Genomic DNA, 17,279 nt, shown 5'->3' with positions numbered 1-17,279 from the left:
GGCTTCCTGTCATAAGACGACGCGGAAATATGCGAACTAGACGTCGTCGAACGTACGATACTGCAGAATATTCGTACGAAATCGGACCAAATTGTTTTAATTTTTCACGCATGTATGTATGGTGTCAAAATTTGAAAGTGAATGCGAAACGAAACCATGTGGCCGAGCAGGGAGCCACACAAAGAGCCACATAATTGGCCCTGGGTCCGGAATCCCCCGGGGCCATTCGTGCCACCAACTAACCCCACCCAGACAGGTGACTTTCACGAGCCGGTCGTCTCGATGGCAGGTGGGGGCCAACCTGCCGGGCACGGGAAGCGGCGGGGCCCACCTGTCAGTTGTGGATAGATGTTGACAAGTGGCGCTGTACTGTACGCCGTACGATATTTTTAGCTGTTCCAACTGAGCCGAGCCGAGCCAAGCCAAAATTGTACTGGGAACATGATTATTATAGCAGGCTCTGTTAATGTGTTTTTTTGACATCAAATCATTATTACATTCATCCTAAAATACAACAACCTAGCGCCGAATTATACAAAACCTATTAGTATGAATCTGATTGTACATATTCGTGATACTAATTTATGCCAAATCTAATACTTGATTACTACTCCATCCGTCCCACAAAATATGTCGTTTTACTCATTTGTGATTGTCCCAAAAAGTGATCGTTTAGCATTTGAAGCAGAAAAGTAGACCCATATGGTATAAGGTCATCTTATACTGCTATCAATTGTTTTTGCTCTATGGGACTTTATGCCCCAAACGAGGTTGCAGGTTGGTGGTGCAGTGGAGAGGAGAGGAGGCCGGTGAAATTACTTATAGTACCTGCAAGTACTAAATTATAATTACTTATAGTACCTCCAAAACTAATTTAGCAGCACTTTCACAGGATGACCAGAATTTTGGGACGAGGAGTATATTTTGTAACGGAGCGGCTCAAGCTTTAGCAGATCAGGCGGCAAGCCGAGCCGAGCCGAGCCAAGGTCAAGACCTACCCCACCGACCCTGCGTCACGGGCCCACATTGTCATACACGCCACCTAACCCCTAAAGTATCTTTTCCAAGTCAGGTCATATAGATACGAAGAAAAACTACGAAACTACCCTTCCCCACCACCCCTTCTTCCTCCCTCCTCTCACACCCTCGTCGCCGCCAACCACCATCCAACCCATCCACCAACCCCTCCTCCTCCCCTTCGCCGTCGACCCCGCCTATAAATACCCCTCACCCCACCCACCTCCACCTTCAGAGGAGCCCCGCCTACCGCCGCCCTCACGCCTCCTCCCACCTACCTCACCTCGAAGCTGACGTCAGCAATGGCGCTCGCCACCAACTCCGCCGCTGTTTCCGGTGGCGCTGCGGCCGCGGCGTCGTCGGCGCCCCAGCCGCGGCTCGCCGCCACGTTCCTCCCGATGAGGAGGCGAACCGTCTCGGCGGTCCACGCGGCCGACCCGGCGAAGAGCAACGGGCCCGTGCAGGCCGCGGCGAAGGCCTCGTCCCCGTCGACGGTGGCGGCGCCGGAGAAGAAGCCGGTGGGGTTGGGGAAGTGGACGGTGGATAGCTGGAAGGCGAAGAAGGCGCTGCAGCTGCCCGAGTACCCGAGCCAGGAGGAGCTCGACTCCGTGCTCAAGACGATCGAGACGTTCCCGCCCGTGGTGTTCGCCGGGGAGGCGCGCCACCTCGAGGAGCGCCTCGCCGACGCCGCCATGGGCCGCGCCTTCGTCCTCCAGGGCGGCGACTGCGCCGAGAGCTTCAAGGAGTTCAACGCCAACAACATCCGTGACACCTTCCGCATCCTGCTCCAGATGGGCGCCGTCCTCATGTTCGGCGGCCAGATGCCCGTCGTCAAGGTACCCAAAATCCAAACCCCAAAACGAGCTCATCCTTCACGCGATTCGCGAGATCTGATCCCGATCTGCTCCAAATTTTGTGCGCGAGTTTAGGTCGGGAGGATGGCTGGCCAGTTCGCCAAGCCGAGGTCTGATTCGTTCGAGGAGAGGGACGGGGTTAAGCTGCCGAGTTACAGGGGAGACAACATCAATGGCGACACCTTCGACGAGAAGAGCCGCGTGCCGGACCCGCAGCGGATGATCCGCGCGTACGCGCAGTCGGTGGCAACGCTCAACCTGCTCCGCGCCTTCGCCACGGGAGGGTACGCCGCCATGCAGCGCGTCACGCAGTGGAACCTCGATTTCATGGATCACAGCGAACAAGGAGACAGGTGAGAAATTCATTTCTCTCCCCTTTTTTTTCATACGATTTTTTAGCACTTTTTGTTGCGGAAGTTGTTAAAGTCGCTTTCGATTTAAAAGATATCAGTGTTGAATTGCTTCCACATATCTCGTTATCATGATAAGGCTAGAGCTGCTTATAGGTTGCTGGTGATAACACGGTTTCACCCCTTTTGGAATCTGTGTGACCGTGTAAGTAATGGGTGGTGAACATGTTCTTGAAAGTATGAACCCAGTCATCTGCTCTTGAAAATGGTCTGATATTCTAATTTGCAGCTTGAATAAGTAAATGGAAACATTTTAGGTGGTCGCAGCTCGTCAATGTTTAATAAAAATCACGTGGTAGTTCTGATTCCATCAATCAGTAGTTGGTGAGTTGTCCTGTTAGAAGCTTTCACTTTCTGTCCCTTCCTTTCGAGGAAACTGCTAACGGGACATCATTGTCCTTTGCATCCAACTTTCTGAATAATTGTTAGGAAGCTGCCCGTTTTTGCTATTTTCATGGTATGGAATACCATGGAATTGTTGGTTAAAAAGGCATGCAATTATCTGAGGCGTACCCATTTCAGAATACATAATTAACTAAACTACCCGTCCATGAAATTTATCGTCGGTCGTGCTCTAATTTAGCATCTGTAACCTTCTTTGGATTTATAATGTTGACTTATGCAGTGTTAACGTATTTATATTTTCTTCAGACATGCGTCCAATAAAGATTATAAAGAATTTATTGTTAGAATGTTGTTTTGACTTTTTCTGTAAAAGATGGTGTTCCGACAAAATACAAAGTTGCCATCATAATAAGACATTGAAATGCCATTTTGTTGGTGGTATTTGCAAATTGCAAATAAGAGCAGCTCATTGGTATACTGCATAAGTGCTGTTGGTATATTATCGATTTGCCGCTACATATGCAATTGTTTACGTTACAGAATAAAATATGCTTGTAACGACTGAATCGAGAGGTTATCCAATGATTGTCTCTATTTTGTGTATAGGTACCGTGAATTGGCACACCGGGTGGATGAGGCACTTGGCTTCATGACTGCAGCAGGGCTAACAGTCGACCATCCGATAATGACAACAACTGACTTCTGGACATCCCATGAGTGCCTCCTCTTACCATATGAGCAGTCTCTTACACGTGAGGATTCCACCAGTGGCCTCTTCTATGACTGCTCAGCCCACATGCTATGGGTTGGTGAGCGCACTCGCCAGCTCGATGGAGCTCATGTTGAATTTCTCCGTGGTGTTGCCAACCCTCTTGGCATAAAGGTCAGCATTGAGTTTATTTTCATAAAGTTATGTGAAATCCTAATGTTGTTTGCAGTGCCTTGTGGATGTTGACATTTCAAACTGACATTGACCCTGTGTAATGTAGGTGAGTGACAAAATGAACCCCCGTGACTTGGTGAAGCTCATTGAGATTTTGAACCCATCAAACAAGCCTGGAAGGATAACCATAATTACAAGAATGGGGGCAGAGAACATGAGGGTGAAATTGCCTCATCTTATCCGTGCTGTCCGCAACTCTGGACAGATTGTCACATGGATTACTGATCCCATGCATGGAAACACCATCAAGGCTCCATGTGGTCTGAAGACTCGTCCATTCGATTCCATTCTGGTGAGTATTTTTCTGCTACAGCATTCCATATTTGCTAGTATCCTTTCCTAGTATGATGCAACAATCCGGTCAATCTCACATAAGGAATTACCCTCATTCCCCAACTTCGACTGCACAGTTATTTAACAGTACTGAAAATTGAGTGATAACTCGGTATGCTATATGCATAAAGTTCCTGTCTAGTGCATTGGCCATTTGTATCCCAAGTTCCCATCTAGTGCATTAGAGTATCTGTTTATGTCAGTGAGAATGTGACACTTTTGGGCATATGCTATATCAGCAAAAATCCTAGGCGTTTCTAATTCTATGGTATGAGAAGAAAAGTGTACCACTGCTGAAACGGAACTGTAACCTTTGTTAAACTAGCGTCATTTTGGACTATTGGTCAAATAAACATGAACATTGCTGTGTTTCACAGGCTGAAGTACGTGCGTTCTTCGATGTCCATGATCAAGAAGGTAGCCACCCAGGAGGTATCCACCTGGAAATGACTGGGCAGAACGTGACTGAATGCATCGGTGGATCAAGGACCGTCACCTTCGATGACCTGAGCGACCGCTACCACACCCACTGTGACCCAAGGCTGAACGCGTCGCAATCCCTGGAGCTCGCCTTCATCATCGCCGAGAGACTGAGGCGGAGGAGGATGCGGTCCGGGGTCAACAGCAACCTGCCATTGCCCCCATTGGCTTTCTAAACTGCTGAAACGGGGGAAGGGAAAAGAAACTGGGAGGAGGGGGTAGAATAGTTTCAACTCGCCGGCGGTGATATCTGCATGTGTTCTGTCAAATGTTTGTATGGTGGTTGTTGAGTGTTCTTGGCACTATAGGCAGTTGTCGAGGATATGGTAGCATATATACTCGCCGTGTTGTAATAAGTTTTTTGATGGATGTGTTCTGATGAATTTTTAAGGGGGCCTCAGCTCTGTGCTGTTTGGCCTTGGGGACAGGAGAAAATAAAGCTAGATGGTTTGCTTGGTTACTTTTGTACTCGTAGATACGATCGATGCCTCTCTATCTGCTTCTCTTTTTTTTTTCTCTGCGATTGGAAGTTTGGAACGTGCCAGGCTGCGACATGCGTTTCCCCCTTGTCCCCCTTTCTTGGCCAAGCGAGATGGGCAAAATGCAGTACGCCAACGCTAGTACTGAAGGGCTTGTTCGTATTTTGTAATTTCGGAAATTTCCACCAAAAAGGATTTGATAAGGTTACCTTTGAAACATATGATTGTGAATACGAGATAGAGATAAACGTAGAGCTGAAATGTCATATGCTTTGCATTCCTATTGGATTTTAAAACGTGTAGAAGTTTTAGAACCAGCCATATTTTCTTAGTTGGCGTGTACACGCAAAAGCTTCTATATATGTATAACATATGTTCCCTTATATGATTATTTCCCATAATAAACAAATCCTTTCGAATTCAAATGTTTTTTTTCTGCGTGAACCAAACTAGTTTAGCACTACTGAATTTATATAATACCAAAATATAACAAAATTTGAAAATTATTAAATTTTGATAGGATATAAAGTGTGAAAAGAAATTTGATCACGCGCCCCGCGTCGGAGTGCACCCGGAATTGGTGCCCGCCTGCAAAAGTCGTGGGCCAGTCGAATTGGGCTGTTAGGCTTGTAACACATGGGCTTTATGGCCCAAGACTGACACAATCGGAACGGATTGAGACCGGACCAACCCAATACCGAAGAAATCGAATTCGAACGGCAAGAAGAAATTCCTCGACAACGACGGTACAAATTTTGGTAGAAATTAAACTTGTCAGGTCATAACAGTTAAGAGTTTGGTCTGTCTGTTGCTCTCCTGAAATTAAAATTTCATTTTACAAAAAAAATAAGGTTGAATTTACACCGCCTGGACTATAGGCAGCAGCAAACGACTTCGAGTTGAGTTTACACCGATGCCTGCAACTGCAACCCAGCAACTCAAATGAAGCAGAGTAAAAAACCTCTAGCATGCTACCAAGTACCAATCCAGCAATTGCGTCCAAACATCAACACAGCAACAGAATAACAAGGCCACCTTCAAAACATAAACCAACACACTAACATGGTAATTCTCCGGTACTCAAAAAAGAATTCCAAACAAGGCAGCATGTTCATGCAAAATTGCACCAATTACTCGAGAAATCTGAAAGTAGCTGGGGTGGATTGATCGAACATAGTGCAAGAGGTTCTTGGGCTATTATAACTCAGGAATGAACGATTTTAAAACATCTCAAGCTCTAAACCAACTTAGGCGGTGGTAGCAGCAGCCTTGGCAGCAGAAGAAAGCTTGGACCTCCTCTTTGCCAAGCTCTCGCTCCGGCGTTCCCTCTGCTCCTTGAGCCTCTGGGCAAGAAGCTTCTGGTACTCAGCAGCCTCCGACTTCTTCTTGGCGATCCTCTTCTTCTTGTCAGCGATTCTGGCACGCTTCCTCTGGAGGGTGAGGGGAGTCACAAGACGCTGGATCTTAGGAGCCTTGCTCACCTTCTTGCCTGCAACACAACAACACCATTAGGTAGGTAAGCAGAAAGCTACCTGGAAGATATATTTTGACTTGAAAACTGACAAACATGCAGACAATATAATATGGTGAATTTATCCATAAGAAAATTAAAACAGTACTAAGATCAATGCAGATCAGGAGCAGGACATACTAGAAATGAGGTAGATTATTAAACATTGCAGGAAAGCTCACCATTCTTGGTAGTGAATGTCCTGCGGTAGGTGTTGACATATTTGCGGACATCATCATCCTTGGAAAGGTTGAAGAGCTTCCTGATCTTGGAGGCCCTCTTGGGTCCCCTCATCCTGGGCTTCTCAGTGTCAGTAAGGCCAGGCAGGTCATTCTCACCCTTCTTGACAATCACCAAGTTAATAACAGATAGGTCCTGGCTGACGATGCAACCACGGACAGACTTCCTCCTGCGCTCACCATCACGCCTGCCATACCCACGGAAGCAAGGTGTGCCTGCCATACAAGTAACATAATATGGTCAGAGCAAGGGCATGAATATCCGAAAGTCAATAATAGAAATAGAGCCTTTTTACCCCTGTGAAGAAGAAGGCGGACACGTCCAGCAGTGAGCACTCCCTGCTTCATAGGGAAACCCTGCTTGTCACAACCCCCCATGATCTTGAAGACATAGCCCTTGAATTCCTGAGAAAAAGGAGAGAGATATGTTAACATCTTAAGACTAGGTAACAGTAATTAGGAAACATCAGAGGCCTCACGATATTACCTCGCCCAGAGCATCGCCACTGACCTCCTGAGAGATCCTCTTGTCAAAAAATGCACGCCTGCAGTACATACAAAGGCATCAGATATCCAATTTTACAGAACAAACTCAAACTAATGTTCAGTCATCAGCTAACAAGGTAGACATTGAAAGGCACCCACATTGTTACAGGTCATGAAAACTAACTCCCTGCCGCATTTTAGTTGCGGAAGTTGACTAAAAACATATCACAGAAATCAGTTTAATTGTGCCCCCAACATGCACTGAAGTAAGATACAAAAACAAGTCCAACTAGAAATCATACGGCTTTGTAAAGAATGGATCTTTGTATTTCTCTATACTCATGCAAAGGATTGCAAGTACTGATGAAACTATCCAATCACCACAATTTAATCAATAAGAATACCGAAACATGTTAACTTAAAATGCTATCTAGATTTGCATGTCCATGCTCTAAGTGAAAAGTGGCACAATATATACGTTAGTTACTCTTGCAACCTGTAAGTCAAATATTATAGTATAACTCCATGTCCTCACAAATATAAGCAAAGAGGTCCACATAATGATAAAATGTCAAACAACCTCACAATCTTAAGCCATGTACACCTGATTCACACAGGAACGATCACCATTCCACAGTTGGTCTGTGCAGAGGCACGCAATCCAATGAATCCAGTCTACTACAAACATTAGCAGTAGAACAGCCACAAATGGCGTCCAAATCCCCAAAGGGGAGACATGTTAGACCTACGTACATAAGCACAGAGCCCAATCACAAAAAATGGTATCCGTCTACTACAAACATTAAACGGCATCCAAATCCCCCAAGGCTAAGAAAAATTAGACCTAAGTACATCAACACAAGTCCAACCACAAAAAGAGAAATGCGATTTGTTATGTAAATCAACGGACCACATCAACACAAGGGTTCGCGCTGATTCGGCTTGCCACTACCAACACCACTCTCTCTAATATTGGGGAAACGAAACAAACGGGGGAGCGGCGGCGAGAATACTCACAGCTTCTGGTCGTCATCGATCTCGAGCTTCTTCTGGCACCCGGTGGTCGGGTTCGCGATGTTGAACTGAAAACGAAGGCGGAAACCACACGAATCAGAAGCCACCCACGAAAAAAAAATCTAACCCTACCATAAAATCCCTAGCTCATCTGGGGGATCCAGCAACGGCGACGAGGAGCGTCTTACCTTCATGGTTGCGAAGCGGCGCGAGCTCGCGGGCGGCGAGCGGCGAGTGCGCGGGGGAGCGGCGGCGGCGGCGGCGCGAGGGCTAGGGTTTTTGAGCGAGAGAGCGGCGTGAGTTGATGGGTGGAGTTTATATAGGGTTAGAGGAGAGAAGGGGTTGGGGTCTGGGCCGCGGGTGCGAGGCTCGATCTGAGCCGTCCGTTGATCGCCTTCACCGTTGGATTGGACTTACTGGGCCGGAGGGAAAAAATGGGCTGGCTTTTCTCACTTGGAATGGGCCTATCTCTTGGTTTCAGTCTCGTTTGGGCCCACACTTGAGGCATGGTTTGAATGGGCCTTAATGTGCTCATCCATGTGTGAAGGCCTATGATGAAAATGAGGCCTGGGTGATCTGGAAATTGTGGGCTCACAATGAAGGCCTCATAAGGATAATTTTCTGCGTACACACTGAAAATCCATTTTAGTATATTTCTTTAACTTTTTTTACGGAATTTCTAAAAAGCTATCGCATTTTTTTAGTCAAAAACATTCACATGCAACTTAGTTGTAGTGTACAATGTAACTAATATCTATTATAACTTGGGTAAAAAGTTGTATATATTTTTTAATACTTATGCATAAGTTTTATAATTATAATAGTTATGGTATAGTTGTGATGTAATTATATTACAATTTCATTTAAAAGTTTTTCTTTTTTAAGGAAAAAAATAAGATTGTGTTTCTGTTCACCAAGAAGATCCATCTTTTAGGCTACCAATATTTTCATCTTCTCACAACAGTTTGCATCTCCTTGTATGATAACTTTTCGGGGGAAAGAGTTCAGTACAATGAACAAAATGAATAACTTTGTTATCAACTGCAACGCATATAGAGATTACTAAATTGGCCCTAAAGCTAGGATAACAAAACATGAGAAATTGAGAATGCATTGTGAGACTGATGAAACTGCACATAGCTCAAAGGGAAGCAGGCAGGACGCAAAGAATTCAGCTAAGAACACCAACATATAAAAGAGTTCAGATTATCCACAGCACCTCGTTTACAAACACTGACACAACAACAGAATGGAGCTCTCAGAAATGAACAGCAGCACAACAAAAGGAGCAGCACACTCCAAGAAGAGAAAGCAAGTTCACGGCCTCGTCACAATGCGCACACGAAGTCGCCGCTGTCCTCGACGTCGATGTCGTCGGTGTCAACGTCGTCGAGCTCCATGCTCCCTAGGCCCGGGATCTGCCCGGAGAATTTGGAGCCATCACCCGGCTTCCGCGCCTCCTGTATGATGGCCATGATCTCCTCCAGGCCCTGTGACGGGGTGTTGATGTCGTTCATCTGGACGCTCATCTGGTACTCGTCAGTCATCTCGATCGGCAGGTTCTTGAGGAACCATGGGTGGTTCTTGATCTCAGGAATGGTAATTCGCTGCAAGAAATGACTGGTGAGGACAGAGCAAAATGTAATGTTTTGTTCTAGAGGAACAATTGGTTTGAGAGACGAATTACTTGCTCTGGGTTTGCCACGAAAATCCGGGACAGAAGATGTCTGCATTCCATCGAAACTCGAACATAATCAGGAACCATGTATTGTACGCTTAGTATCCGCTGCAAGGATCTTATAACTTTTATTCCCACACATCAAGATGCAGCATGAGCTGAGGTCAACAAGATGGAATGAGGGATCTCATAGGTATATATGGTTGTTGGGTAACTCACAGTAATTGTCTTGCGGAAGTTTCTTGGTTCGTCAGGGTCCTCAAAGGGGTACGCACCAACAAGCATCACATATAGAGTTACTCCACATGACCAAACGTCAGCAACCTAAATTGTATATGGTGAGATTCGGAACTTTGATAGTAGGAGTATGCCCATTAAAAATGAGAAATAGCAAATCAGAAACTACCTTTCCATCATATTCTTTTCTAGCAAGGACCTCAGGAGCGATATAAGCTGGAGTACCGACAGTAGATTTCGGTTGAGAGTGCAACAAAGAGGACTGCAAAGAAAATTCGAGAGTAAGTATAAGAGTTCAGTTGCCAAGCCAGCGATTTTTAAAGGCCATAATCTTCCCTGACTACCTTTGAGTAACCAAAATCACATATCTTGAGCCGAGGTGCTATGCTCCCATCCAAGAGAGTATTTTCTAGTTTCAAATCTCTATGACATATTTGCTGACACAATAAGGCAATATATCATTATGTAAGATATAGAGCATTTGAGTTGCTAACAACAATTTGATTTCAGATTATTGTGTACCATGGAATGACAGTAGCTAACTCCTGAAATCAACTGCTGGAAGAAGAACCTTGCCTGTCGATAGGTTGAATAAACCATCAACAAAATTGAATCATCTTATAATCTTTAAGTATCATGACTTGTAAATATTCTCTACCTCATCCTCGCTAAACCTCCCAGCACTGCAAATCCTTTCGAATAGCTCACCTCCAGCAGCATATTCCATAACTATGGCCAAATGTGTGGGAGTTAGCACAACCTGAAAAACTAAGTGTTCTCTTTGAGTATATAATCTTATGACAACAGCTTTAAATCTTAGAAAATATGACAGCCATTTCTAATGCTCAGAGGTATTAACAAGATACCTGCAATTATCCACCTAACTCCTTAAAGCTAGTCTCTACTAAATATATGTTTGACAATATGAAAAGCAACAATGAATGTAAACTACCATCAAATAGTTGAATAATGCAACTTTCAGATAATTTGGCTTCTGTTAAATGCAAACAAGGCTTAACACGGTCAAGATTTGAACAAGAGGCTATAATATCCTGCTGGGTCACTTTCATTTCCAGTACCAGTAGTCATTTAATGAATGATTAGGAGCAATTATGAGCTTTTTCACAGAAGTCATGGCCTCATGATGCCCTCAAGTCTCAGCCACTAAAGTACTTACCCAAGCTCAAGGGCATGGCACTAGGACAAGCTATATTAGCAACTGAGTGTTGATAAACATGCAAGTATCCAACAGAATTAATCCTAAACGGTTTAAAGAAGTGGCATTCTAGTCTTGTGTAGGGAAAGAAGAAGAGAAAAGGAAACACCCATAATGTGCTTAGATATAGAATCTACACAAAAAGTCTACCAAATAAGTTCAGCGCCCACATATAGCATATTCTCTTAAGTAAACAAAATAGTGCTCCTAAAGCTCTGAGGGCAGTTATACTAGAAGTTTAGACCATAAAGGTATGAGTCACAGTCAATACAAGAAGAGTCCTTTGAACTCTGCAACTAGGATAAACTTTTTTCTTTACATATTCCATTTGTCCTATTAGAATTGATGGATAGATCACAGATATCGCTTTCCTACTGACCAAAATAGTTCAGACTTCACAGTCGAGCATTACAGAAGACCATTTTCATCTTGGTAATCTTTCAAGTATGAAAATTTATTTATGCAATTTTACAATAATCTTTTGGAAGATTGAAAATTGTACCAGAATATTGCCAATCTTTTTCCAGTGAAAATATGAAATGCTTGTTTTCTTAACAGGTTTTAGAACCTAAGGAGAAATTATGAATATGGGCATCTTTTGGCTAACTTTAAATGCATTCAGCAACAAAAATATAGAAAATTTAGCGTACTAAAAACAAGGTATGCAGAAACGAATTTCAAAGTTTTTATCATTCATGCGACTTACCTCCTTGAATCTAACAATGTTCGGATGCCTCAGTGACCTGTGGTTCATAATCTCCCTTTGGACATTCTCGTCGATCTATGAAAGAAAAACAAAAAAAAAGTGAGCTGATTCAAATCAAAGACAATCAGACACCATATAAGAAAACTCTGTAGAACCCAAAAGGTTGAAGAAACCTAGTTTGAAAAGAACGGTGAAATGTTAACAATGAAGACACTAAAGAGGCGAGAGGTGGGAACAGAAAATGGTTAGGTCCAAAATAATACGCTGGGAAAATTGAGGTGTTCTAGAACACAAGAGTAGTAACATAACATAAACCCAGATCGATGAACCCAAGTCCTAACATAATAACATAATGGTGGCACTGATTAACGATGTTAGTTGTGTCCATACTAAGTAGAAATCGAATTAAAGTACCTCATTTAACTACTACTACGCCTTAAACGAATCAACAAGAAATGGAGCGTTCAATGAACTTTAACAGGACCCAAAAGGTGACCTTGTAAATTGGGCAGAGCAAAGCATTCACATGGCCACAACATGTGTTTTATTGAATTGGCCCATAACCCAGATGTCAAATGAGGGACAGAAGCTTTAGCAGATCAAAGTTTACTTATAAACATCTAACAATAGAGCCAGATCAAGAGCACCCTGGTGCAAATTTCAGTTCTTTGTTGTAATCGGAAACAGCGATAAGATGAGAGTCACCCGCATTGAACAGTCTAGTGTGATATAAGGCCAAGAAATCACATATTAAGGAGTGAATTAAGGAGGTTCTCAAAAATATATAGAAAAAAAGTCCGATTTTTTATGGAGTATTGCAGATCAAAGGAACGGTAGCACAATGGATGGTCCAAGCGATCGATCAGACTGTATGGGGGCAGAACCAGTCAACCAGATACACAATATCAAGTAGCAATTAGTCAAATCAATAAAATCAACAGCAACAATTTTAAGGAAATTTCCTCCAAAATATTAGGATAAACCCTTTCCGTGCACAAGCACCCTAAACTAAAAATCCAAAAATTTCCACAAATCAAGAATCTGATCAGAACCCGCCTGCAAGAACTGGGTTTATGCAAGCAAACAAGATACTCACACAGCAACAGAGATAAAGGGGGGGAGAGGGTAAACCAACGCGATCTCTGCCTCACCTTCTGCCCCCTCTCGATGAACTTGACGGCAAACAGCTCCTTGGTCCGCACATCCCGGACAAGCTTGGCCACGCCGAAGTTCCCCGACCCTATGTCCTTGATCACCTCGTACCTCTCCATCCCCACCTCCCACGACAACTCCCCCGCACGCACAAGCGATTCTTGAGACCGCCCAAACCGCTCGGCCTCAGCACACCGCCCTGAAAGCCCAAAGACAAGGGCAGAGCAAGAAGCAGAGCAGCTGCTGCTAATCCAGCAGAGCAAAGAAGCCAAGAATTGGAGAGACCAGCGAGTGGACTGCGAGAGAAGAGGAGGAAGGCGTGGAGTGGTGCGGTGTGGAAGGGGAGGAGGAGGGGAGAGGAGAGGGGGGCTTTTGATGATGGGGGCGGAGGCGAAGGAGGTGGAGTAGTCGAGGGAAGTGGGGAGGAGGGAGAGAGAGAGAGAGACGTAGGCGTACCAACCGTCGTGGTGGACTGGTGGGCTCGCTCTCACTCTGAAGTGGTCGCCTCGCTGGTAAATTTGGCCATAAAAACCTTACTTAGAAAAATAAATTTAGATGCATTGCATATTCAGACTTATAATATTGATTTTTTAAAGATAGAGAGAGTAAGAATGCACTTACATGCTATTACTGCTCCCCATATACTACTCCGTCTAAAAAAAGATAAATCAGAACACGTATATATTAAGATTTATAGTGAGAATTGGTTTTCTTTTTTTTAATATAGGGGGTAGATATCTCTAATCATGAAGTAATCACTTAGTGCTACTTGTACTTACACCAATGAAAATTATCATCAATCCAAACAGCTATACCAGATCCTACTCCTACCAAGTTACCAAAACAATTGATTACTTATGTGCTAGTAGTCAACTATAATCGGCCCCGACAAAATTCAAATACAATTCTGTTACTCTATTTAAGTGTACTGAACAAGTATTGCTATCATGACAGTGGTTACGTTTGGCTAGACTAGCTACCACAACGGTTGTGGCTACAACTGTTTTGACTGGTTTGAACTGTCGCTGCGGCTAAGGCAGCAAGTGCCTTCGAATAGGGCCAGCATATGAATCACCAATATTATAAGCTAGGTACGTCAATACTCTCTTAATCCCAAAAAAGAAAAGTTTAACCTAGAATAAGATTTTTAAGTTTTTTTTATAGAGGGAGTATGTTATATTAATAGACACATTTGTCTCTTCAAAAAATCATATAACTTTCATTTCAAGTTAAATTCTACTCCCTCTGTCAAAAAATACCTAATTCTAGATCTGAACCTGGACACACGTGTTCAAATCTAGGATTGAGTTTTTTTTTTACGGAGGGAGTAGAGAGATAGAGACGAACATTAGCATTACCAAGTGGCTTGGTTCTAGTTTTGCCTTGTTTCTTATGTCTCTCATACTACTAGATCCCAATACATTTTACAAGTTGGTAAAAAACCGTGATATATTGGCGATTTCTAAAATTCCTCGTGATCCATTTCTTTAGTTATTTTTAATGCTTTTTCTTTTGCAAAATGTCTTGTCTATAATTCCTTAGTATTTCAGAACTGCCGAAGCATTTGACCTAATCACCCAACACCACTGCAGTATTTTCTCCTAGGCTGTTCCCTTCAAACTTCTAAAAATTCCGTCACATCAAATGTTTGGACATATGCATGAAGCATTAAATGTGAACGAAAAAAAACCAATTACACAGTTTACATGTAAATTGCGGGACAAATCTTTTGAGCCTAATTACGTCATGATTTGACAATGTGGTACTACAGTAAACATTTGCTAATGATGTATTAATTAAGCTTGATAGATTTATCTCGCATTTTATAGGCGAAATATGTAATTTGTTTGTTATTAGTCTACGGTTAATACTTCAAATGTGTATTCGTATACTTCAAAATTTTTACAACTAAACACAACTAAACACGGCACTAGTCTCTCGACCAATGGGAAATGATCAAACGGGCACTGAACTGCAGAAAACAACTTCACACGCGCGCGTAAATCAACAGCCGACATCTCGTCCTATTCCGCGAACATACGCCAGTAGAATCTGCCATTTCCGTCATCGAGTTCATGATCCGTCAAAGATATGCCAATCCATCGAGCCCTTCAGCATTTCAAAGATGCCAAAGTTGTCTGCAAGAAAAACAGACGACCAGAAGAATGGATTTAACTGAACAAAAAGTGGTTGATGTTGCTGTCGATCTGAACAAAAATCGGTCGCATCGGAGGGCACCTTTCTCTCTATGCCAGCTTCTCTCACTTGCATGCAGCTTTGAAGCCATGAAAATCTTCTGGTATCTTTCACCAAACCTCCTCTTAAGAAAATCACATTTTATATATCTTCTGGATTAAAATGGTGGATTTGGTATGTCCACGTGGCGCTACCATGACCAAAAGAGGCAAGGTGGAACTGAAAACCGAACAGAAAATTGAGGAAAAGATTCTCCAGCTCTGCTTGAACGACATGGTGGTAAGTGGTAACACAACGACTTTTGTCAGATGTAGCAATGACCAGAGTATTGCAGATTGTTTATACTCCACGTAACACAGGAATGATTCTCTCCTCTGATATGACATTGTTGCCTTCTATCTGTACTGTTCCTAACTTTGATCGAGTTGGTTTATACTTGAAAAAACTACACAAAGAAACCATCAAAGCTGCTCAAAATGTAGAACAAATTCAAACAGTAAATTATTAAGCTGAAGAAATCTGTTAAAGCAAGTTCAATACTAGTATAATACTATAGCCAAATACTAGCTCCAAATGCAACCGAACATTCCCAATGCAATCACCGGAAGATCTTCTTTATGGGCACCTAACTGCAGTACCGAACTAGTCTATCATACATCATTTTCTGCTCCTGCTTCTGAAAGCCCACTCCTTTTCTCAACATGTGATTGCGAAGCTTTCTTTGATCCCAGGATCTTACTTTATATCCAGGAAAAATACGGTAGGTGCAATAGCTAAAGGGTCTTATTGATTGACGTATAACAAATTAATCGACGTCAAAGTTTAAATTTTAAAACTTAATTTTAAGTGGATTTTAGGTATCATTAATGCATTTATTTTAAAAATTATAAAAATTTATGGATGTGTATATATAAAAGTTTTACTCGTAAAATATTTTTCACTAGTAAGCTATTACAACTTATAATCCACTCATAATCTACTCTTGATCGATGAACCGATGTTGCTGTCACTCTAACCGCATGCTAAGAGCAAGTTTAATAGTATAGCCCACTACTAACTCTAATTCATCTATAGCTAATCTAATAGCTAATTTATACAATAATTGTTTACTATACTATTAGTATATAGTCCTATCTATTATACACACATTGCATCTTAGAGTCCGTGCTACAACCGGCTGCAGATTTATAGCCCGCTGCTCTTTTTTCTTATCTTTTTATCTCATTAAAATATGTTTATAGCTGGTTAATAGTCTGCTATTGTACCTGCTCTAATGCTAACCAAACAGAATGATGAACTTTGGGATGGAACATTCCATTAAGAGCAAGTTTAGTAGTAAAGCTAACTGCGGACTCCAAATCATCTATAGTCAATTTAATAGTCAATTCATACAGTAGTTACATATAAACATATACTACATAATTAATATCTGGTCTCATCTGTCATATACATATGCATCTTAAAGTCCGTGCTACAGCTGGCTATAAATCTGTAGCCTGCTGTCCATCTCTTTTCTTTTTTATTTTCTCGAAATGTGTTTATAATTGGCTTATAATCTGCTATTGTACCTGCTCTAAAAATTCAGCTAGGAACCGAAACTTCTGGATTAAAATTTGTTAAGGTTTTCCTCTTTGTTGCGTTGCCCAGTAGATGGGGTAGTCGCATCTAGAACAGAATGGTTCGTGGCATCACCCAGCCATGGCTTATTATTAGGATACTCTAACTGTCAGGCACCAAACCATCGAATATACAATTAGCAGATGTCTTGAAGTGGAAAGCAAATGTCAGTAAAATAATGTGATACTGATAGTTTTTTAATCTCTCTGGTGCAAAGCGTTTCTTGCTCTGGTTTGCTGCTTGCACGGAAGCAACCATTTCTTCGTGGGCTAATGACATGACTGAAAATAAATACGAGTATTAGTTAGTTTAGTTGCTTAGCCAGCCAGGGTAGTGCTAAATTATTATCATTATCTTGAGCAAACCC

General features: G+C 42.6%; 3 protein-coding genes across 5 annotated transcripts; 1 reads left to right on the top strand and 2 right to left on the bottom strand.

Annotated features, from left to right (window-relative positions):
• The first annotated feature begins 1,250 nt into the window (after window positions 1-1,250).
• LOC4343946 (phospho-2-dehydro-3-deoxyheptonate aldolase 2, chloroplastic-like) lies at window positions 1,251-4,856 on the top strand. The gene is made up of 5 exons (NM_001403166.1): window positions 1,251-1,853; window positions 1,947-2,224; window positions 3,233-3,509; window positions 3,616-3,861; window positions 4,280-4,856. The coding sequence occupies exons 1-5, from the start codon at window positions 1,320-1,322 to the stop codon at window positions 4,556-4,558; spliced, it is 1,614 nt and encodes a 537-aa protein (NP_001390095.1). The 5' UTR covers window positions 1,251-1,319; the 3' UTR covers window positions 4,559-4,856.
• A 948-nt stretch (window positions 4,857-5,804) lies between these two features.
• LOC4343945 (40S ribosomal protein S6) lies at window positions 5,805-8,398 on the bottom strand. The gene is made up of 6 exons (NM_001403163.1): window positions 8,299-8,398; window positions 8,114-8,178; window positions 7,098-7,155; window positions 6,907-7,015; window positions 6,554-6,826; window positions 5,805-6,350 (listed from the first exon to the last, which is right to left on the bottom strand). Exons 1-6 carry the CDS (start codon window positions 8,302-8,304, stop codon window positions 6,109-6,111), a joined length of 753 nt encoding a protein of 250 aa, NP_001390092.1. The 5' UTR covers window positions 8,305-8,398; the 3' UTR covers window positions 5,805-6,108.
• Window positions 8,399-9,268: 870 nt separating this feature from the next.
• On the bottom strand, window positions 9,269-13,443 carry LOC4343944 (serine/threonine-protein kinase SAPK2-like). 3 transcript variants are annotated; one of them, NR_175359.1, is made up of 9 exons: window positions 13,099-13,422; window positions 11,948-12,022; window positions 10,684-10,754; window positions 10,548-10,601; window positions 10,370-10,462; window positions 10,195-10,287; window positions 10,008-10,112; window positions 9,798-9,913; window positions 9,269-9,717 (listed from the first exon to the last, which is right to left on the bottom strand). NR_175359.1 is itself a non-coding variant. In NM_001403162.1 (9 exons), exons 3-9 carry the CDS (start codon window positions 10,750-10,752, stop codon window positions 9,439-9,441), a joined length of 792 nt encoding a protein of 263 aa, NP_001390091.1. In that variant the 5' UTR covers window positions 10,753-10,754; window positions 11,948-12,022; window positions 13,099-13,422; the 3' UTR covers window positions 9,269-9,438. The 3 variants fall into 3 exon arrangements, 2 of the variants coding, with proteins under 2 accessions (NP_001390091.1, NP_001390090.1); NM_001403162.1 differs by having other exon boundaries at window positions 9,798-9,896; NM_001403161.1 differs by having other exon boundaries at window positions 9,283-9,717; window positions 9,798-9,896; window positions 10,684-10,785; window positions 13,099-13,443.
• Between the last annotated feature and the right edge of the window lie 3,836 nt (window positions 13,444-17,279).

The sequence above is a fragment of the Oryza sativa genome, chromosome 7 (genome assembly GCF_034140825.1).
Source record: "Oryza sativa Japonica Group chromosome 7, ASM3414082v1".
Taxonomy (NCBI): Eukaryota; Viridiplantae; Streptophyta; class Magnoliopsida; order Poales; family Poaceae; genus Oryza; species Oryza sativa.
The sequence above is the reverse complement of the archived record's forward strand: the minus strand, read 5'-3'. Positions and strand labels throughout refer to the sequence as shown.